The 22,232-nt window shown below is 52.6% G+C and overlaps 1 protein-coding gene across 1 annotated transcript; it reads right to left on the bottom strand.

Moving 5' to 3' along the window:
• Nucleotides 1-8,926: 8,926 nt before the first annotated feature.
• On the bottom strand, nucleotides 8,927-18,090 carry Bsnd (barttin CLCNK type accessory subunit beta). Its single transcript, XM_050136331.1, has 4 exons — nucleotides 17,715-18,090; nucleotides 13,140-13,222; nucleotides 11,804-12,058; nucleotides 8,927-10,834 (listed from the first exon to the last, which is right to left on the bottom strand). The coding sequence occupies exons 1-4, from the start codon at nucleotides 17,889-17,891 to the stop codon at nucleotides 10,429-10,431; spliced, it is 921 nt and encodes a 306-aa protein (XP_049992288.1). The 5' UTR covers nucleotides 17,892-18,090; the 3' UTR covers nucleotides 8,927-10,428.
• Nucleotides 18,091-22,232: the final 4,142 nt, after the last annotated feature.

The raw sequence follows: 22,232 nt of genomic DNA, 5'->3' as shown, positions 1-22,232 counted from the left end.
TGGCCTTGACTTCGACCTCACCAAGGGGAGGGGGCCAATGAGAGAGCAGCTGGGGAATGCTTCAGGGCTCGCCGCACTGACTGGACTTCACATCCATCTGTCCAGCACAGAAGGACAGTGTGCATGTCAGATGACAGCGTCACTCCGTGAACACCCAGTCCTGTCCTCAGACTGAGGATTTCGATCTGAAGGACCCCAAGGGCGTGAACATGGTTGGCATCAAGGTCTAGGGTCAGGGGAAGGAATCCCCAGCATCCAGGACCTGGGGCAAGGTCTGGGGTCACAGGAAGGAATCCCCAGCCTCCAGGACCCGGGGCAAGTGGCAGGGGTGGGGAGAACAGCTGTGAAGCAGAAGACTTCCAGCCCACAGGTCTGGGCGCTAATGGTGCAGGGAAGTCAGCCAGCTGAAACCACCCAACCATCAGCCAGCCTGCCCTCCACTGTAGGAAAAGAGAAACTGAGGCCGAGGAGGACTTTTCTGGAAGCCACTCCACTCGGGCTGGAGGATGGAGGGGAGCTCCCGGGAAGGAGGGAGGCCCTGGTGTAGGTGTGTGCAAGAAGCAGGGGCTTGGGCACAGGCCTTGATCCAGGGCTCGAGAGGCAGAAGCGAGGAGGAAGGTGGAGCAAGGAGGAAGGATGCCCACTGGGTTCCCAGCTGACTAGGCTGGTCTGCACCCCACTCTAAGTGACAAGACACTGGGTGGGTGGGTGGGTGGGTGGGTAATGTGTCGTCACTACCAGATTCAGCTCTTGAAGGCTGCTGTCATCTGTCCCTGTGGGGCTGTGTCCCACACATCCCATGGTAACCCTGGTCATCTGTGTCTGTCCACAGCCCAGCTCCTCCAGGACACCTATCCTGCAGTCAGCCCATAACGCAGACTGATACCCAGGGCAGCAGCCATACAGAGCACTGCCTACCTCGGGTATAGCTGCCCTACTATGTTCACCAAGGAGAGTGGTTGGCATCTCCCTGGTGTCCTCTCCACGTTCCTATGCTCCTCCCCAGGGTCACTTTCACAGGACAAACTGGGTTTGTTATGTGAAGAACGGACAGGGCAGCTTGCTGCATGCCTGCGTTTACAGTGAACACATTGCCAACGCCACCTGCCAGCCCCACCTTGCAGGCCCCACAGCACCTGGCATGAGGGGCTACAGAGATGCCAGGGGCCTGGTCTCAGGTAAAGACAATGTGTCCTTGAAGGGTTGGGTGATCAATCATTTCAGAGCCTCAGGGCATCCCTGTCTCCCTGGAACCCTCACGTCTGCTGCTGACCTCCAGGAGTTGGGATCACCCATTGCTGCGAGGGCACTTTTAGCCCTTGTACCACCGGCTCATCCGCTGGGCCCTTGAACTTGTTTACAGTGCCAACAGGTGACTGGATATGAGGTCCTTCTTGGGACTCTGATGTCTTGTTTTGTTTTTATTTTTTTTTTAAAAAAAAGAATCAGTATTATTTTCTAAATATAAACCTTTTTCTCATGATTTACAAAATTTCTCGTTAATAAAAAAAACTTCATTACATAAAAATGGAAAGGAAAATCCCACTTAGATGGAACCCCTTAAAGCTTTTCTATTCGTTTCTACACACACGGATGTTTGCGGGCTCATACTCTGCACCCATTGGGAGTGCATTTGGGTGCAAGTAAAGTAGCTTAAAGAAAGACGTGGACTTTGCACATTAGGTGGAGTGTTTAAGGCTGCTAATTGGTCCACTGGCTCAACAGAATTTTCCTCACGTTCGCAACATGCCTGCCACAGCTCCACCCATTGCATCCATGTTGGAGACCAGCAAAGGCAGTCTCTTCTACATTTCTCTTGGGAAACCGAAGTGATTTTCAGCTATGACCCCAGCTGGTTGGTCTTCAGGGCTCATTTGTTAGACTCTGATCTTGCTGTGGAATAATCCTTCTATATACACTGCAAAGATATGCCACTCTCATCGTTAATAAAAAGCTGATTGGCCGAAAACTAGGCAGGATTTGGGGGGCAAAGAGAATGCCGGGAAGGAGAACAGAGTCGGAGGAGTCATGAGCCAGAAGCAGAGAAAGCAAATGGGAAGTTCATAGAGGAGGTAAAGGAGCCTCAGGGAAGCAGGTAGATTAATGTGAATGGAGATTTCTCCGTCTCTCCCAGTCCCGCTGGACCTGTTTCTCTCTGCCCTCCAGTCCTCACAGCCGCTTATAAAATAACCACTCAGAGGCTTAATATTAATTGTAATTGTTTGGCCAATGGCTTAGGCATATTACTGGCTAGCTTGCAGAGTTAAATTAACCCATTTCTACTAACCTATGTGTTAACACATGGCTGTGGCTTACTGCGATGCCCTGGCATATTACTCCTTCAGCAGCTACATGGCATCTCCTTTACTCCACCTTCCTTCTCTCTGAATCTTTGTTTGGATTTCCCACCTCGCTATATTTTCCCTGGCCATTGGCTGAAACAGCTTTATTCATCAACCAATAAAAGCAATGCATATTCATAGCATCCAGAAGGGCATCCCAATCAAATTAATATAGGTTAATTCAAGCTGCAAGAGCTAGCTGGCTGGAGACAAGTCTAAGCTATTGGCTGAACATTTATAATTAATAATAAGCCTGTGTGTGGTTATTTGGGGAACAGCTGGAAGGACAGAGCTGACCAGTGGTCTAGATGGAAGGCTCTACCTATGTAGATATTCCTAGCAACAAATAGAGTTGTCATAAGTGCCTTTGAATCAGTCATAATTAATCAGCTGTTGGTGTGCATGGCCACAAGCAAAATCAAGGAAAGAAAAACATAACAGTCTTCTGATGTATGTGTGCTGTTTTATAACCTGTCCCCTTTCTCTTAATTCCATACTACCAAATTGGTCCATATCAAGAAACACAGTCACTCATTTAATAATGATTTATTGAGAACGTAGTGCATTCTGGGACCCTACCTGGGCATCATGAAGCCCTGCTTTCATGGGGCATAGAGCTAAATGAAGCACACAGAAACTACAGAAGAAATGCAAAGAGAGTGTGTGGCTTAGGTTTTACTGTGTGGCACAGAAAAATGGGTCTGGGCTTGACTCAACAAGGGTGGTCACCACATTGAGCAGAGGATCCCAAAGTTGAATGGAGGGCCATTGTGTTGGCGGGGGAGTCACTGTGTTGAGTGGAGGATCATCATATGGAGAGGAGCCTCACCGTGTTGAGTGCAGCGTCAGTCTGCTGATTCGAATGGAGTCACTATGGTGTCTGGTGGGTCACTGTGTTGGGCAGATAGATCATCACACCCTGTGCTGAGTCATCAGATCGAATGGAGAGTCACCACAGTGAGCGGAAGGTCACAACGCTGAGTATCTGCATAGAGTCCTCTTCCTGGGGTGGGATGGCTTAAGCAGCCTCTTGCTGTCAGTTAGATCTTAACATGTTTTAGCTTTACCAGCCAGTGCCCTCTGAAAGCCCATCTGAACACACTGCCTGGTCACTTCCTTAGGATAAATTTCTATTGTAAACTATAGTACCCAGTAGCGGTGTTGCTGGCTGGTAGGGGATTGCTAGCCTGAAGCTCCTTCTTCAGACCTGCTCTCCCCAGTACACCCACCCTTTGTCCTCCAAGACAGAGCCTATACCCTGCCTCATCTCCAGTACCACTTTCCAAACTGTTACAGGTATAGGGGCGGCATTATGTCTGGCTGTCTTCAGCTGCATTCCTATCATGTTCCTGGAGCTGCTGATCTTTCTGTTCTTTCCCTAGGAGATTTTAGCTCCTTCCTACTGATGGATTCCTCTCTCCTTCTGTCAAATCTTCCCCCGCCCAACACCCCCCCCACACTTCTGTTACATATGTTATAAAATTCCCTCCTTTTTTTTTTGTGAGTTTCACTTTATTTTCTCAACTCCTGTGTGAAATACAGCAAACATTTTTACAGAGCAGTGTGCAACCTATCTCTACTGGAAATGCAATTCAGCATCTATGGATGTAGAGTGATATTTCTTACATGTTAAAAACCATGCCACTTGGAGACATGTTTTTTAATTTTTTAAGACACATCAGGTTCTTCACGAATACCTCACCAACACCCACTTTCTGTGCTAGAATAGTGTGGTCTAATCACCAATTGTGGATTATTAGTTCTTGCATTGTTCAGAACCTCTGTGTCCTTGTCAAACTAATCCTCTGGCTTCTGCTGGAACACCCAAAACTCCCGAATCCAGTCCTGTCTCCCCAGTCCTTCCATCCTCTCCTGACACCCTCCCTGCCTGGTTGGTTGAGTTTCCATTTGCTTCAGGGCCAGTCTGGGATGTGAAAGATGACTCTCCTCTGGCCTTTGTACAAACAGGATTCCGTCGAGTTCCCGCCGGGGAACACCGTCCACAGAACAGGTGTGTGCCGCACAGACCTTGCTCACTCTCTTTGCTCACTCCCTTTAATCATCTTCTTGCTCACTCTCAGGTAAGTTCTGTCCTCTGTGCCTCCCGAGGCTTGTCCCTCAGCTCTCAGAGAGCCATGAGCTCATTCTGCAGTTGTCCCAGGAGAGTCAGATCCCCTGACAGGGAAGGGCCAGTCACATCTCTGTCCTCAGAACCTGGTGCAGAGGAGGCACCTCGCAGAGGTTTAGAGGTCTTTATAGATGATTGAATGAATGAATGAATGAATGAATGAATGAATGAAATCTGTCCATTCCCACCTGCTAGGCTTGTGGGCAGATGTCTGAAGTGTGCCATTGCCATTTAACCTCTGACCTCACTTGCTCTGCTCTTTCCAGGTCAAAGTGCAGACGATGCACAGACAGCTTAAGAACCTCCATCTTCTACAGGGCAGTAGAGCTGTCTTCTACCTTAGGGTCTACCTGGGACTCAGAGTTGACTCTGGGTCATCCCTGAGTTGTACTCTGGCTTCACCAGGGCTCTGGTGTCTTGGGGGAGAAGCACTGGGCTTGGTTGTGTGGGTTGGCTGGGCCTGTGGTAAGCAGTGATGATCTGGGACCATGGCTCCATGGCCTTCAGGCCTGACCTGCCATCCAGTGAGGGTCACCAGGACAATAATTCTTTATGGGCAGCCAGTGGCATCCTCAGGCCACCAGCGTGTCTTGGGTCCCTTTTATGCCTGTTAACAATATGGTCCCTCAGCATTCCTTTCCTCTGCTTACGAGTATCATCAAGTCGCCCTGGCTGTTAAGTCCAAATCGGGCTCCCTGCAGGAATTCAAGGAGCCCAAGACTGTTGAAGCCTGCCTCTCCGACCTTGACTTCCATCATTCCAGGCATACCAGTTTCCTCCAGTTCCAGTTTCCTTCAGTTCCAGTTTCCTCTAGTTTGAGGGATGCCCCTCCTTCCATTCCCAGAGCTAGCCTCTGTCCTGCCTCCTGTCTGAGATCCCCTGTCTCTTTTTTCCTGTCTAGGTCCCAGTTTGAGGTCCTTGATAATCCAATTGAAAACAAAACATGAAGCATCCATTCCTCCGGGGTCTCTAGCTTGAGGAAGATTGAGGGTGGGGTTCTAACTCACCAGGTTCATCCCCTGAGTCTGGAAATACTGGTGACAGAGTTTGAGCGGCCACCCTGGGCCTACAATGACTCCTAGTGCTCACTTCTGCAGACGACAAGAATAACGGCGAGCATGGGCTTAGGGAGAACTCCCTGGCACTGTGTTCACGCCACCGCCCACTCTGTACACGGCAGCTCAGCTCATCATTACGGAGCACCTCTGATGTCTGTGTTACTGCCTCTACTTTTTAGATGAGGACAATGAAGCCCAGAAAGATGAAACGTCTCAGCCAGAGTCACAGGCCAGATGGAAGCCGAGCCTCACGCTCAGGAATGATACTCTAAAGCTGGCTCTCTGTCCCAAGCGGGAGTCACTGGACCTGTGTTAGTAATCTGCAGAGTGCACCTGGCTCCCTCCAGCTCTGCTCTGTCCCACATAACTGCTGTTCTTGCTTTTCTGGGTGAGGTGGAAGAGTGAGAGGAAAAGACCACTGAAGACCTTCCCATTTCAGGAGCAGAGATGGGCAATCACCCAACTGTCCAAGGGAAGTGCAGAAACAGAGCCACACAGGCCAGAAAGGGTCTCAAGGACAGCATGCAAGGGGGCGGGGTTCTGCCCTGGTGGGGGGGGCAGGATGGTTCACAGTCCAGGGAGCAGGTAGAAAATCTGAGCCAAGCATTGAGGGCTGGAAGAGATGGACACCCAGGAGCAGACATACCCAAGTCCAGGACAGCGCGAAGGTAGGTCTGTAGTACTGGACATGTGTGACCTAGAGGATGATTCAACTGCACAGGGCAGTAGAGGCGGGATGATGAAGGACTGTGAGGCCAGGCTGAGGACTCTGACCTTCAGCGGAATACAATGGGGGGAGGGGTCATGGGAGGCGTGAAAGCAAGGGTGAGTCTCCCTCATCACAGCAGTAAGTAGGAGCAGGTGGGTGCTCCATGCGGCCTCACTGGCTGGTCTGTCTTTCTTCTGTGTGTACTAGGGCCTGGATAGCCGGGGCGATGGATACCTCCAGCCAGGAGTTGAGATCTCACGACTAGCTTTCCTCGCCTCCACTCTGAAAAAACAGACAAGAGAGTCAGCCTCCCTGAGCCTCAGTTTCCTGTAGCATGGGGACAGCGCAGCCTTGCAGGCTTTGGAAGTGAGATGAAAACAGGCGGCCAAGCAGGACAGGTGTACTATCAAGTCCTACAACTGTTCTGGACAAGAGCACCTGCGCTGGGGTCCCAGCGTGGGCCCTGCAACACCAACATCTCAGCGCTGGTAGGATGTACACACATGGCCTCTGAGCAGTGCTGTAGAGCTGGGCGGCCATGCACCACCCTGTGAGGCCCAGCACTCCCGCCCTCCATCCCTCTCTTACTGACTCCTGGGAGGCACTCAGGAGATGCCATGCTTAGCTCCATGACACTCGCTGCTAGAGACAGAAGCTTCACCCCCGTGGGGGTTTCTGCACTCTCCCTGCCGCGTGCATCACTTGGTCGGCTTGAAGAACGAGACACAGCTGATCCCCACTTCACTAACCAGGAAACAGGTGCAGAGAGGGAAGGAGGCCTGGCACTATCTGAATACCTGCTACGTGCCAGGGGGCACTGTACCCATCTGTCCGTCTTACCCATGACTCCAACCATTGGGATTATCTTCACTACAGGAACGTAGACTCAGAGGATTGGAGCAGACAGTGACTTGTTCAAGTCTGAATAGCGAGGACCTGGCAGAGGATGAATGTGACCCCATGTCTGTAGCTCAGAGTCTGAGACAGAGGACATTTACCATGTATGGTCAACAGATTGCCCGTTCCCAGGCTTTTCTGAGGACAAGATGGGATAAAGGGTGTGAATGTGCCGGAAAACGGGACCGGGGATGTAATCTTGTCTCCTTTGACCTTCACGTGGAGAGGAGGGACAGATGCGTAGGAAGGGTAGCAGGGTGCCCAGAACAACTGCCTGCCCTTGCCACGCCTCTGCAGAGACTTTCTCCCTAGAGTGGAAACTCCCAGAGTCAGACAGGGAAAACAAATGCCAGGCTTTTCTGCCCTGGCACACAAACCAGTACCTGGGGCTGGAGGCTGAAATCCGGGGTATGATGTCCACCGGGCTCCTCTACCACCTTCTGGCTACTCTAGGCCACCGTGAATACCTTGATCCCCTCTGATCCCATCAGCCATCTAGGGGGACATCCAGAGGTACCAATATCACCCAACATTGAGTCAGTAGGCAACAGAAGGGTAGGTCCAATGTGGCAGCTGCAGGAACAGCCAGAGAGCTAGGGAAGGCCATAGTGGAGGAAGTGGGCCACTACCCCTGCTGCCCAAATTCATGTCCTTCCTCATGATCATACTCAGCAGTACCCTCCCTCCTACTGTCACCCCTACCTCCCAATCACCCCAACTCCCAGTCACCCCTGCCTACCAGTCACCCCCACCTATTAGTCACCCCACCTACCAGCCACCCCCACCTACCAGTCACCCCCACCTACCAGCCACCCCCACCTATTAGTCACCCCACCTCCCAGTCACCCACACCTCCCAGTCACCCCCACCTACCAGTCACCCACACCTCCCAGTCACCCCCACCTACCAGTCACCCACACCTCCCAGTCCAGAGGCCAGCATGGAGAATGGAGGGCTGAGACAGGGGGTAGCAAAAGCAGCCTAACAGGAGATACTCAGGAAACACCAACAGCATCAAGTGGAATTAACCCAACAACTGCTTAGTGAATGGTGACCTAGCCACAAGGCGAGCAGACACTCCACGCCCCTCCATCCCCTCCAGCCACCTCTGGAGGACCACTGCCGCTTTCTCACCAGTGTGGCTTTGTCCAGGTTCTTCCCCTTCCAGGGCAGCAGGATCATAGGAATCAGCCTGTTCTTGATACTGCCTGATCTGGAGCAAAACTTTGCCCCTTGACTGCCACCTGACAGAAGCCCCAATCCCTTAGAGTATCCTTTCTTGCCAAGATTGGTGCCACAGGTCGCTCCCCACCCATGCAGCGAGCTGGCTTTGAGTGAATGGCTGTACTCAGCAGAAATGTTCATGTAAGTGGGCTCATCCCAGGCAGCCCAGAAACTTCTCACTGCACACCTGTGGTGTCCCACACAGGTGGGGGAACTCCCTGCAGATCCCCCATCTGTAGAAAGGACAGAGCTAACTTTCCATTGTCCCATGGCTGGCAGCTAGAGGCTCTTGAAATCTCTGCAGCCATGATTCTGGGCATAGGGGCCGCTCCCTGACTCAGCTGTCTCACATGGCCACGCTGCTGTGTCTGCTCCCTTCTCAGAGAGGCCCCTCGGCGCCAGCCAGGCATGAAGTCTCATTTTATTCTGCCCGGAGGGAATGGGCAGTTTCACAGAAAAGAATTTGCAGGCAAATAAAGGTGACCTTTTAATGTTGAAAAGGTTTTTATTTCAGCTCTTGGTGCTGGCTCGGCTCTGTCTGATGTGGGTCACAGACATTCCTGCCTGGGCCAGCAGTACACAGCAGCCTGTTCCATTTCACCTCACCATGGCTGCGACATGAGCGGGGACACCTTGTCTGTGACGCATCAACAGAGAGGAGGTGCCTGGAGGAGGCATTTTCACTGAAGAGGTAGCAATGCCCCGGAAGGCAGGAGGGGCGCAGTGTGTCCTCACTCAGTACCAGCGGTATCTCTTTCCCTTGGCTGGGATCTCCAACCTTCATCCGACCCCTGCTCCTAGATGCCTCACAACAGCTCTAAGTGTGTGGAGTTGGCTGGAGGAGGCAGCAGCACCTGCCTCCCTGTCGTTTCCTCTATCCTGGGCTAAGAGCAAAGGGCTTTGCCAGCTCTCCCGGGGTGACTCAGCTCCTACCCCAGCTTCTGCTCTGTGCTCTGACTTACAAGTCAGCAAGCTCACAAGATTGTGAACCCTTTGGGACCAATGTCTCTTTCCAAGGTGAGTGCCTGGCATATAACAGATGCTCAGGAAATGCCAAAGGCATCAAGTGGAATTAATCCAGCAGCTGAATTTTGCCCCCTGTAAGTCAGTGCAAGTGTGTTCTGCAAGCTGCTGCTGGATTCTTCAGGCAACTTTGTGCCTGGTTTTCGTGACTGTACAGAAGCCTTTAGAAAAGTGAGGGCCAGAGACTAAGAGGCCATACTTGTCAAAACTGGGGAGGGTGACATTATCTGCAAAGCTTCCCAGACCTGCTGAGATCTGCACCTGCTCAGCATCCCCTGGGAACTATGGTCAATGAGGCCAAGAAGTTGTCCCAGGGCCATGGCAAACAACGGGCCACAGAAACTGATACCCAAGCCCCAGAGAGAACATTCTCATCTTGGAGTCGGAACGTCAGGAAAGCTGGAAGAAGGACACTTAGGCCAGGAGATAGGAATGAGTGAATTTCCCCAGCACAATGGAAGAAGATAGCATGGACATGGGATAGTGGCAGCTGCAGGAACAGGCAGGACCAGGTTAGGTCTAGAGGTCAGGTTAGGTCAGCAGAGGTCAATCACAGAGCATCACAGAACCCAGAGCAGGGGACCTGCTAATGAAACTGAGCCAGGAGACCTCATCAGCTCCTAGTGGGGTGAGTCAAACTACCCATCACATCAAAGGAACAAACCTCAATAGACACAGGGCCCTGATCAGCCTCCAAGAAGGAGCAGGGGCCCTGGGTAGCACCACAGAAGGGCCCAATCAAAGGCCAGCATTAGGACATGGAAAGGGCTTCCGAGGGTCTGTCTGTAACCCGGGACCTCAGAAAAGCCCACTTTTCCTCCAGATCAGCACAACAAGCTACACCTGGAAGCATCTGCTCACTGTGTGTGTGTGGGGGGTGTGTGATTGTAGCCCCCATGTGTGTTCTTTTCAGTTCCCAAGATTCTTCAGCTCATTGCCTCACTTGACCCTCCATACAGTCCCATTTTGGGAGGTGGAAAACTGAAGCTTGGTGGGGTCACATGAAGAGAGCCGTGCCACCAGGCTAGACCCAGGAAGCCGTTCATCTCAGCCCTGGGCATCGGGCTCGAAGTCCAGCTCTTTGTCGGGGAGGGGGTCCCCAGGGCTGTCTGGTAACCCATAGTAGAGGTCTTCCTCCTCCTGCTCAGGTTCCTCTGCACTTGCATGGACACTCTCCTTCTCCTTCATCCTCAGGGACTGCCGCTGCTTGCTGGACAGAGCGGCCTCCCGCACCTGCCCCTCCAGGACCATGTCCTCTGATGTGGGGGTGTCATCAATGAGAGCAAAGTCACTAAAGTGATCCAGTGGACCCCTGCTGGCCCAGAACACCTGTAGGTGTGGCTCATCTCTGTTGGATGGGGATGGGTGAGGGCTGCTGCCTTCGCTGGAACCCATGTCCAGCTCATCTTGGAATGAGGCCAAGGGTGCAGAGCCTTGGGAACACGTTGGAGGGCTGCAGAGGCAAAGAGAATGCATGAAGGGAAGGCCCTGAGTCACACTGTGTGGGTCCAGACCTCAGCCACTGGCGGCAGTAAGTTCATATATCTCTGGACCTCCCCACCTCCTTGGAAATCAGGGCAATGTGAATTTCCTCCCATGCGGTGCAGGGAGAATGTTCACAGCTCTCCATACAGTGCCTGGCACAGGGTAGGTACCCAAGCAACAGAGCTGTTATTTAGAAAGAAAAGAAAAAACTCTAAAACACACACACACATGCACATGCACGCATGCACACACGCACGTGCGCACACACACATGCACGCACACACAAAACTACAAGCCAAGTGGCTCATGCACTATTGCAGGCATTTGGGACCTTTCTCTGTCCCCTCACAGTCCACGTCACACTGTAGGTACCTCAGTATCATTTTCTGCCCCACCTCCCCCCACCACAGCGGAACTCAGGAGACTGGAGGCCAGTCAAGGCCTTAGAGAGAGTTGGTGTCCAGTAGTGATGGAGCTTGTGGCTGAGTGGAGCAATCAGAAACCTGACTCAAAAACAAACAGGAACTGGGCTATGCTGGGGACTAAGCCTTGCCTGAGATGCTGAGCACGTCAATGGCCCAGGCAGGATTTAAACCCAAGCCCTCTGCCTCCTGGCCTCCTGCTGCTCATAACAAGCCTTTGGAAAAAGAAGAACTGTGTGCTGGGCACTTAAACATTGTCCCTGTGTCACGGAAATGACCGTTCCCCTGAAAGAAACTGCTCAGGAGAGTCAAAACCAACATGACTATATAGCCAGGGAGTTAAGATCAGCACCTAGGTCCGTTAGAGCCCCAGGCCAACCTCACTTACCCGTGCCACTCTTGCCCTCCACTGCCTGCTTCTGACTCCCAGGTGTCCCTGCCACCCTCTTGGCGCACAGCCCCCCCTCCCCGCCCTAGAACTGGGCAGCGTTCCCACTCCTGTGCTGCCCTCTCACCTGCTCTGGGCACGAGATCTTTCCCCCTCATTCTCATCCAAGCCCCTGTGGACGACCACTGCTGCCTCCATCCAGGCCTGAGCAGTACGAGGCTCGCCTTCCCCACCATGTCCAACTCCCGTCTTCAGCTCAGTGGCCAGCAGGGGCCTAGGGTCCTCACTGTAGCCCAGGACCTTCATCTGGACGTGTGTGAAGTCTGGAAGGCTCTGGTCATAGGCGGCTTCTTCCCACAGCCTGACATAGGGGGGTTGGGGGCTGGGTCCAACAGACAGAGGGAGAGAAGTCGGGGTGGGGTAGACGTGAGTTCCTTCACCATTGGCACCCTGTCTGCTATGGGAGCATGGCCCCACTGATTTTAAAAGAAAAATTTCTGGGTGTCACTGTACCCAGGCCACAGACGGAGAGGCTGAGGCCTAATCCCAAGTCAACATCACAGTGTCTCAAAAGGTATCCACAGCCTGTAATGGTAAGATGGCGAAGGCCCAGCACCAAGACTCTGCTCTCTGAAGCACACCCCAATGCACCAGTCACAGCTCTGCTGCTCAGCAGCGGTGTAACAGCTGCCTGTGGGCTCCTGCAAGGCTGGGAAGTGATCGCCTCTGCACTCCCTGTAATTCCAGGAGGTGCTGTGAGGAAACTGAGGCACAGCAACTAAAATTGGCTAGTACACAGAGTAACACAGACCCAGCTTGGTGGGTCAGGGCTGTATTGCTCTTCTCTGCCTGTGGGCTTCAGAGACTAGGACTTTGTCCAAGGTCACAGGAAGTGACCAGACAAAGGAAGGACATGTTTGGGGTGGCCCCGCTCACCAGGGTGTGCCCAGTGCTTCTCACTGGGGCACTTCTGGAATGGAAAATGTCAGCATTACAAACTACCCCAAGCAAAGCAGAGGGCTGTGACCCTCATAAGCCCAGCCTTCAGAGTTTGGGAGTCGCAGCTCAGGAATTAGCGAAAGCCAAAAAGTTCTTGGTTCCATCCCAAGCCAGAAGCAGGGCTTGACACCTCTACAGCCAACTCAGGCCCAGATTCAGACCTGTCCTAGCACTGACTCCCCTTGAGGTCTGAGGTTTGTGTTTCTCCAAGCCTCAGAGTCCACATCTATAAGACAGGAATGATGATGTTAGCACACCAACCTGAGAGTTTGAAACTACCTGTGATTTCTAAGAGTGTGTTCTCAGAAAATGGGAGGCAAAGAGGACGCTGGCTGGGATAAGACAGAGACACCAACATCCAACGCAGCTATCCTGATTCTCTCCCTCCTTACCTCTTCCCTTCCTCCCCTCTTCCCCTCTTTTGTCAGGAGGCTGGACTGAGGACCCATTCCCCCTGGTCTTACCTTTTCACCTCCAAAAGCCTGTTCTCCATCAGGCTCAGGGCCTTTGGGGACAGAAGGTCAGAGTCTGCCGGCACGAAGGTGATCTGCAAGGAGAGAGAAAACGGTCTCTGCAATTGACCGGGTATAGAGCTGACTGCCGCCACACGCTCTGACCACTGGGCCCGGAGCCTCTGCAGGCTTCTCTGCAGATAGTAGGAGGAGAAGGATGCAGTAGGGCCCCTGTTTGATGAGCAAGTTTCTGTTCATGGCTCAACCCCAGCAGGTAGACAGATATCTAGGTTCCTGTCCAAACCACTTTCTCCCTTTACCGTACAATCTCCCAAGAACCTGCCCTGTGCAGACACTACCTGGACACTGGGGGCAGCGGTGAGTGAGAGAGATGCCCCGCCCTGGAGCCCAGACCCATTTCCCAGAGGTATCCACAGAGGGTGCTCGGTCTGCACCTGGTGAGTGGATGGTAAACCAGGCACTGACTTGTGCTTCACAGGACACAGCCGTGGAGCGAGCAACGACACAGAGGCTGTGGGTGTGCCCACAAAGTTCATCCCTGAACTTTTGATATCAAGCAGCCTAGCTTCAGGGGTGGCCATTGGAGCTGGGAAGGAACGCCTAGAAGGGATGAGTCAGGTGAGGTGGAAAGAGCCCTGCTGTTGGGGCCCTGGAGACGTGAGGGCATCTTCTCACTACCAGGCCCTTTCTGGGGATCCTGGGAGCCATTCTTCCTTCCAGAGTCTCTTTGAACTCTTCTGGTTACCGAGAGAAGCCTCCAAGAGACACCTGCTTCTCCATGCGCAGAGAAGCACTGTGTCCCACACCCAAGAGGTGACCCATGGTCCAATGATGGGTGATAGAGAGAAGAACATGGGGAGCATACACACAGCATGCCTGCCAGTCTTCAGGAGGAAGTTCTGATGCATGTTACATCAAAGATGAACACTGAAGACACGGTGCTGAGTGAGATACGCCAGACTGGACTGGGGCGGAGGCAAACACTGAAAGACCCCACTTCCATGGTATACCAAGTTGTGGAAGTAAAAGGAGGCTGGTGGATCCCCAAGACTAAAGAGAGTGGTAATGGGGAGCCGTTGCATAGTGAGTGTAAATCTTTCATTTCCCAGTTTGGTCCTGGAGATGGGCTGACCACGTTGAGAATGGACCTAATGCTTCAGAACTGCATGTTTACTGGAGGTTAAAGCACTGTATCCTACACTTATGTGTTTAATACAGAGGGCTCTCTCAGTATGGTTCCTAGACACAAGGCTTCTCAATAAATCACAGCCTGGCCCAATGAAGGCCAAGCCACTGGTCACACATCTGGACACACACATCACACACATGTCTGAACATCTTTCATGTAGCATCTGATGGCCCCCTTCTGAGCTGCTCCAGAGTCATAAACAGCACCGGTACAGTGAGGGAGGCTCTGCCTGCACCAGCAAAGCTTCATGATGCTGGAAAGAAGGGGGTGCTAGGTAGAGGATTCTTACCTTTCCGAAGAGGCACCTCCGCAGGTGTCTAAGCATCTTACATTTGCACTAAGGATGCCTTTGGCCACATGGTTCCATACTTTCTAAGATTTATCTCTTTTTCCTATCTCATGACCCAGCATCATCATCTACTCTGTCACCATCATCAACATCATCACCATCATCGCTACCATTCCCATGGCCATCATTACATCACCACCATTGCTATCATCATAGACATCATCGTCACCACCACAATCATCACCACTGTCACCACCACCACCATAACCACTGTCATAACCATCACCATCATCACCATCACTCTCACCATCATCACTGCCATCACGACCACCACAATCATGACTACCACCGCTGACATGAGAAGCAAGGAGGAGACAGACAGGAAGCAGCATCCTAGAACACAGATTCTCTTTCTAAAGAAAGAGGAAAGATATGCATAATTGATGTTCCGGGGCAGGATCAGACCTGGAAACCCTCAGAACATCAGACTAAGAATTCCAACCTTTATCCACAGCCATGGGCATTCCAGGGGGGTTTTTAGCAGGAGAATAGCATCAGATTTGAGTTCAGGCTGCACACCGACCAGTCCCCAGAGGGAAGAGAGACAAAGAGGGAAGCCCTCAAAGGGGACAGGTTCTTCAACTACTAGGTGTTGAAGGAGCTGTGGGCCACTTCCCGCCGCCTGGCTCCTGGCCGCCTGGCTAGTTTATGCCCCAAAATAATTACACGAAAACTGTATTCATTTAAACACTGCCTGGCCTATTAGTTTCAGCCTCTTATTGGCTAATTCTCACATCTTGATTAACCCATTTCTAATAATCTGTGTAGTACCACGAGGTGGTGGCTTACTGGAAAAGATTCTAGCCTACAACTGGGTCCTGATTTTGAGCCCCAGCAGAGCCAAGGATCTGCTTTCCCTGCCACTCCACCCCTCATCCTCATTCCCCCCCATTCGATCTCGACCTCCAGGCCCAGTATCATCAGTAGCCCCCACACTTGCCCTGGCTTGATTCTCCCTCTTGACCCATGCCTGAGACTCAGGTGATCACCAAAATCTAACCAGGTTTTTATGCAAAACCTAACAGAACAGCCATGGTGTAGAGCAGGAGCCCTTCTCCTTCCTGTTCCACTTGTGACAGCTCTCACAGCCCTGTCCTCCCTGCTTCCCCTGCCGCCCTCCCAGTACCGGCAACATTCTCTCCAGAGCAAGGCCTCTGCACCCACGTCACCCAGGCACCCAGGACCCCTCCCGTCCCTACAGCACCCTTTGCTCCCTTCCACTTGGCTATTGGAGGCACAGAGTGGGTGGGGGGGAGGCTCTGCCAAGGTCACAGACTTGGCACAGGGCACAGGGACTTGAATTGGGGTTTGAGGGACACTAGGAGGTGTGGGTTTCCACCAGCCATACCACCTCCCCACACAGGAGCATGTGAGCCTTTCACAGTTACTCATTAATGCTCAGCCCCATTCCCCCCACCAGCCGCCCCTAGGAAGGATGCTTTCTTCCCAACATCCCCACCTTCCCTGGGTGGTGACCGCAGTGGCTCTGGCCTCAAGGCCCTCTTCTCCCAGTGACCTCTGCTCAGGACATTGAGCGCAGAGAGGAGAGTTGACTGTAAACTGCTTTGTAAAATGGCCCCAAACCAGTTCGGACTGCCCAGGCTCCAGATATAAGTGACAGACCTGGGCTGGCCACAGAGAGGGGGGAGGGCTGGGAGAGGCTGGGACCTGGACCCAATTCTTAGAAGTCCTTCTGGGTACTTGCCACCAAAGTGGGGAGGGGTAGAGGAAGCTGGGGCGATAGGGCTGTTAGAGTCAAGACTCAGATATCTGTCCCCTTCTCCCACTCTGTGTCCTGACCCACGTTGTATAGTTAAGGAAACTGAGGTTTAGAGAACAAAATGGCTCAGTCTCCCAGGGACTCAGAGACAGAACACAGGCTAGGCTCCTGTTACTCTCATATCTCCGCGTCTGTAACTAACTAGCTGTGTGACATTAGCAGAGTCACCTTACCTCTCTGGGCATTGAAGGTTTACAACACCTGACGAGCTGTCGACCCCTCAGAGCTGTGTGGGGATCAAGAAGAGCAACAGCAGCAGCTTGCCTAAACACAGCATGCCAGCTGCAAACATACCCTGCCCATCTTCCACACATCACCCCTGGGCTACCACAGGGCTAGGCAGAGCCCAGACCAGGGAGCCACTTTAAAGATGAAAACACCGTGACTCGGAAAGACCCAGCCCAACAGAGCCCTCAGCAGCTGGGGGCACAGAAGGGAGCACCCTGGGTGGGGCACCCAGGATGGAACACCCAGGGCACAAGCGCCAACCTGAGATCTGTGCTTCAGAGTCCTGCAGAAAACACAGAGCACTTGGGATAGGGTCGGGGTGAGCTGTGGGTTCAAGCTTGGGAGAGAGTAAATGCTAGCCAGCTTCTGATCGAACACACAGACCGTGCATAGATCCCATTGTGTCCCTGTTCTGGCGGGCTCAAGACCCAGACGTGGGGGCATTTTGATCAGCCACAACAAGAGATGGATGGATGGATAAACAAAAGTATTACCCCCCCCAATAGAGAGAATATAGGGAGTCTGAATGGGAAAACCATAGCAGCTGCAGTCAAGGGGTTGGTACCCTGAGACAAGGAGGGTCACAGGTCTTCCTGTCCCCTTAGGATAGTGTTGGCACATGCCCCTGCCCCAGCCCCCTACCTTAGGATGGCATTGGCACATGCCCCTGCCCCAGCCCCCTACCTTAGGATGGCATTGGCACATGCCCCTGCCCCAGCCCCCTACCTTAGGATGGTGTTGGCACATGCCCCTGCCCCAGCCCCCTACCTTAGGATGGCATTGGCACATGCCCCTGCCCCAGCCCCCTACCTTAGGATGGCATTGGCACATGCCCCTGCCCCAGCCCCCTACCTTAGGATGGCATTGGCACATGCCCCTGCCCCAGCCCCCTACCTTAGGATGGCATTGGCACATGCCCCTGCCCCAGCCCCCTACCTTAGGATGGCATTGGCACATGCCCCTGCCCCAGCCCCCTACCTTAGGATGGCATTGGCACATGCCCCTGCCCCAGCCCCCTACCTTAGGATAGCATTGGCACATGCTCCAGATGACGCCCCCAATCACCATGATGCTCCCCATAGCGTAGAAGGTACCGTAGACCTGGGGTCGATCGTGGCTCATAAGGAACGTGCCGAGGGACAGCAGGAAAAGGCCCAGAATGATGAAGCCGATTCGGAAGGTCTTCTCCTCAGTCATGGTGGCTAACCAGCCCTGATAGCTGACCAGCTCCCTGGCTGAGGGCTGCCCACAATCCTAAGCGAATGTCTAGCAGGCTCAGGGTCAGATGATACGCTGCTTGTATAGACTGAGGCATAAAGCCCAAATCAAGGAATGGTCCCCACAGGTCCAGCTCCCGGCCCTGGGCCCAGAAGTTCTGCAGGGCAGGAGGTGACAAGCGTCAGTGGGCCCAAGAGCCCAGCCATCTACCTTTCCACCTGCCACTCTCCTTCCCTCTGGGCCCAGCTGTGTGGAGTTTGTGAATCTGAGCATGGGACAGAGGCAGGGGAGGGCTGGGGGAGGTCACAGGGGCTGGGCCAGCCCTGGCTTTGACATCATCTCATTTGCCTACCGTGGAGCTGAGCCCAGACAGGCTTTGCACCTCCCAGCTCTGGGAAGCAGGGGTGGGGCCATGGCAGCGCCCAAAACCCACAGCTTGACAGTTTGGACACCTAAAGACACCTTCTCAAGGACACCTGATCGCCTAGGCTCACCAGGAGTATCTGAACCTACTGAATAGCCAGCATCCTAGCCATTCGGTTCATTTAAGGAGACAGGTCCCATATTCCCACTTCACAAATGAGGACGCAGGCATGAACAAGTAACCTGCCCACAGTCACAAATAACAGAGCAGCTGGGACTAGAACCCAGGGGCTGCAGGTCCTACTAGCACGAGCCTCATCAACCACAGCTTAAGTGAAAACAGGGGCAGGCTCCAGCAGCGAAGCCTGTGATGGTCCCTGATCTGTGTCTCCAGCTGTGTGGTGCACAGCCTTGCTCACCAGCTGATTGTCTCTCTTCCCTCCTCTGTATACCAGGGACAATTGTAGCTCCTCCCAGAACCAGAACCGGCTCCAGCTCTTGCCTCCCACATCCCCTTCATAGCCCACATTCAGCCCAGACCTGCTTTCCATGGGGGCCAGGTGAATGAGTGCCCCTACAGGTGTGACTAACTGATTGGCATCTACCTCACCTGGCCTGGTCCCCAACTTGGAAAGCCATCATTGTCTGAAAAATGACAGTCTAGGAGAAGACTTCTAGTTTTGATGTGACTGAGGGGGGAAAGTCAGATCTGCCTCCATCGCTGCTCCTGCAAAGACTCGGAGCCCCCACAGGTACCCAGAGTGTGACAGCTGGGGTTCTTGTGAGTGACCTGTGCAATGGCAAGGGCTCTCAATGAGCTGCCTGAATCCCTGCATTTGGGGACTTTCCTGTACGGGCTGTGCGTGTCCCTCATGCCCCATTGTGTTCACCCATGCACCTCTGCTAGCACGGCCATGGGCTCCCTTCCCAGAGAGGGTTCTGCTCTCTTTGTCTCCTGCCATCTCTGTTCCTCAGCTCTGTCCAGCTGTACTTCACAGTTTGTATTCCCAGGGTGAACTTAGGCAGTGCGCTTCAGTTTTGTCACCTTTGGATTGTAAGCAGCTGTTAGATCATCTCCTGGTCTCGTACCAGAAAGTGACATAGAGGAGGAACAGTCGTTTGGAACTGTGACTGGCCAGGGACCTCTAGGGAGATGTTAGAAGCATCTTAAAGAGACTAGAGACAAGAGAGGCCTTGAATGTAGAGCAACCTAGCTGGTATCCATTCTTTAAAAAAAAAATAACACAAGGCCCAGGGAATGACTCTCTGCCACATCCACAGAAGCTTCTCGTGCCCCCTGGTGGCCTTGTAGTGACCTGGCATGTCTCTGTCACAGGAACACATAGAAGAGTTGCCACACCCACTTTGCAGATAAGGAGACAAAGCCAGGGGAGTGACAGATTGACCAAGATTTCCCCAATGCTCCCAGTGCCCACGTGGATGGATCTAGCTTTTGGGTATTCTTCCCCAATCCACTGATCTTCTCTTTCATTGCCATGACCCAATCTTTCTTTGCCCCTGTAGTAGCAAGGAGGAGTAAGAAACTCTGAGATATGTCAGTGCTGGCTTAAAAGGGCCCGATCTCTTCTGGAGTCAAGAATTAAACGGTCATAGGGCAGGCCTCTCTTCCAGGACTAGCTGGGGCAGCACAAACTCAGCTCCACCAGGAAAAAGAAGGGAAAATACAAAAGGGGAAAAAAATCTCGAAGCTGTGTGGAAAGGAATGGAAGGTGGAGATGGTGGTTATGGGAAGAGCTGGGGAAGGGAGGGTGAATATTTTCAAAATACCTTGCATGAAATTCCCAAAGGACTAATAAAAATATTTTTAAAAGAATGAAATGTCCAGTGTTGTTCTCCTGTGTAGATATGGTGCCAAGGCAATTCCTTGTAACTTGTTGCTGTGAGACACCGTAGATGGGTGTGTCTCTCAGCCTCGTAAGGGGTTTCTCTTGTAGTGGATACTGGGCTAGTCTCACCACTGCCGAGGATGAGAGTCTGTGGAGGGCCCTGCCCTGGGTGAATTGTGTTTGTCCCGTCCTTCCTTCCGCGGGGGCTCAGGGATCTTCGTACGGGGATGGGCAGGCGGATTGTGAGCTCTGAAGGTGGCAGATGACATGGGGGAGGGGCACAAGATTTTCTGGGCAGGACTGGGCTGTTGCACATATGAGCTGGTGGCAGTTGTGACAGAACTAACAGGGCCTTCACTGGTTCAGCTGGGCGGGGGTCCCTGCATGGAGGGAAGAGGGTTTGGCCATTGGCTGGACAGCTGTTGGCCCCTGGCCACTGGGAGGCAGAGAGTGGTGGTCTCTGCTGGAGCAACCACACTTGGCATTCCCTGGTTCCTGTGGGGAAAGGAAAAGGGAAGAGGAGGAAGGCTCGGCCTTGGGTGGATGGGGAGGAGGTGGTAGAGCGCCTGGCGTTGAGAGGGGTTCTGTGTGTGATCAGGGTGTAGCCTGTGAAATTCTCAAAGAATTGATAAAAATGAGAACCAAAACAAAAAAGAATGAAACGGGAGTGTGTGCTCAGAGCAACGAAATGTTGTGCTGGAGGCGGCTCCTGCTCTCACAGGCCTGAGGCCACCCTGGCTTTGACCTTCTTCCTGGCACCAGAGGAAGCAGCCTGAGGAGTGGTCCAGGAGTCAGTGGTGTTCCAGCAGAGGGCGTGTGGTAAGCGCTGTCTTCTCGAAGGCCTGTCCAACCTGTGGACAATAACTATGAATGCAGCCAAACACAAAACTGTAAACTTACTTAAAACATGAGACTTTTTCAAGTTTTTGTTTTTTTTTAAACTCAGTTTTCCTGTTCTCAGCGTGAACTTTGTGAATGACAGCATTGTATTTCAAGTCAAAACGTTGAACATGCCTGAAGGAGTTGTGGGGTCCGAGGAGTGAGCTGCCGCCACAAGATACTCAAACATAGAACACCCTGGACACAAGTAGAAACCTAAGCCTGTGAAGACAAGGTTCGTCCTAAGGAGCCAGAGCCTGTCAGTAACAGAGATCAACCATTTTCTCGCCTCCTTTCCTCAGGCTCCTGCCACACAGGGCGCTCCGAGGGTCGAGGCATGCTGACAAGAACGGCTGCAGGGGTGGAGGACTCAGCTACATTGTCTCCAGGATGGTGAAATGATGGGCGTGATTGTGATTCCCTGTGTGCAGCCCACCGTGGTACACACTGCCCGCGTCAGCTGTCGTCCAGGTCCTTCTCAGGCTACCGCCCCCACCTCCTCTCTCCCAAACCCTGTTAACTCTAAGTCTTAGTTAGGGTTTCTATTGCTATGAAGAGACACCATGACCAGGACAACTCTGACAAGGAAAACATTTAATTGGAGCTGGCTTGCATTTTCAGAGGTTTAGTCCGTTATCTTCCTGGCAGCGTGTAAACCAGACATGGTACTGGAGAAGGAACTGAGACTTCCGCGGCTTGATCTTCAGGCAGCAGAAGCAACTGGGAGCATAGTTTGAATACAGGAGACCTCAAAGCCCACACCCCGACAATGACACACTTCCTCCAATGCCACACCTCCAAATAGTACCACTTCCTATGAGTCAAACATTCAAACACGTGAGTCTATGGGGGCTAGACCTATTCAAATCACCACATTCCACTCCCAGGCCCCAATAGGCTTGTAGCCATAACATAGTCCAAAATACATTTAGTCCAGCCTTCAAAATCCCCATAGTCTATCACAGCCTTAATCCTGTTTAAAGATCCAAAGTTCAGTCTCTTCTGAGACTCATGAGATCTCTTAACTGTAATTCCCTGTAAAATCAAAATCAAAAAGCAGATCACATTCTTCTAACACACAATGACACGGGATATACATTACCATTGCAAAATGAAGGAAAGGGAGCATAGTAAGGAAATACTGGACCAAAGCAGGACCAAACACCAGCTCCAAACTCTGCGTCTCCATACATGACGTCAAAATGACGTCAGATCGCCAACTCCTTTCAGC

This window comes from Alexandromys fortis, unplaced genomic scaffold (genome assembly GCF_014885135.2).
Source record: "Alexandromys fortis isolate MF-2015 unplaced genomic scaffold, M_Fortis_MF-2015_v1.1 scaffold_13, whole genome shotgun sequence".
NCBI lineage: Eukaryota > Metazoa > Chordata > Mammalia > Rodentia > Cricetidae > Alexandromys > Alexandromys fortis.
The sequence above is the reverse complement of the archived record's forward strand: the minus strand, read 5'-3'. Positions and strand labels throughout refer to the sequence as shown.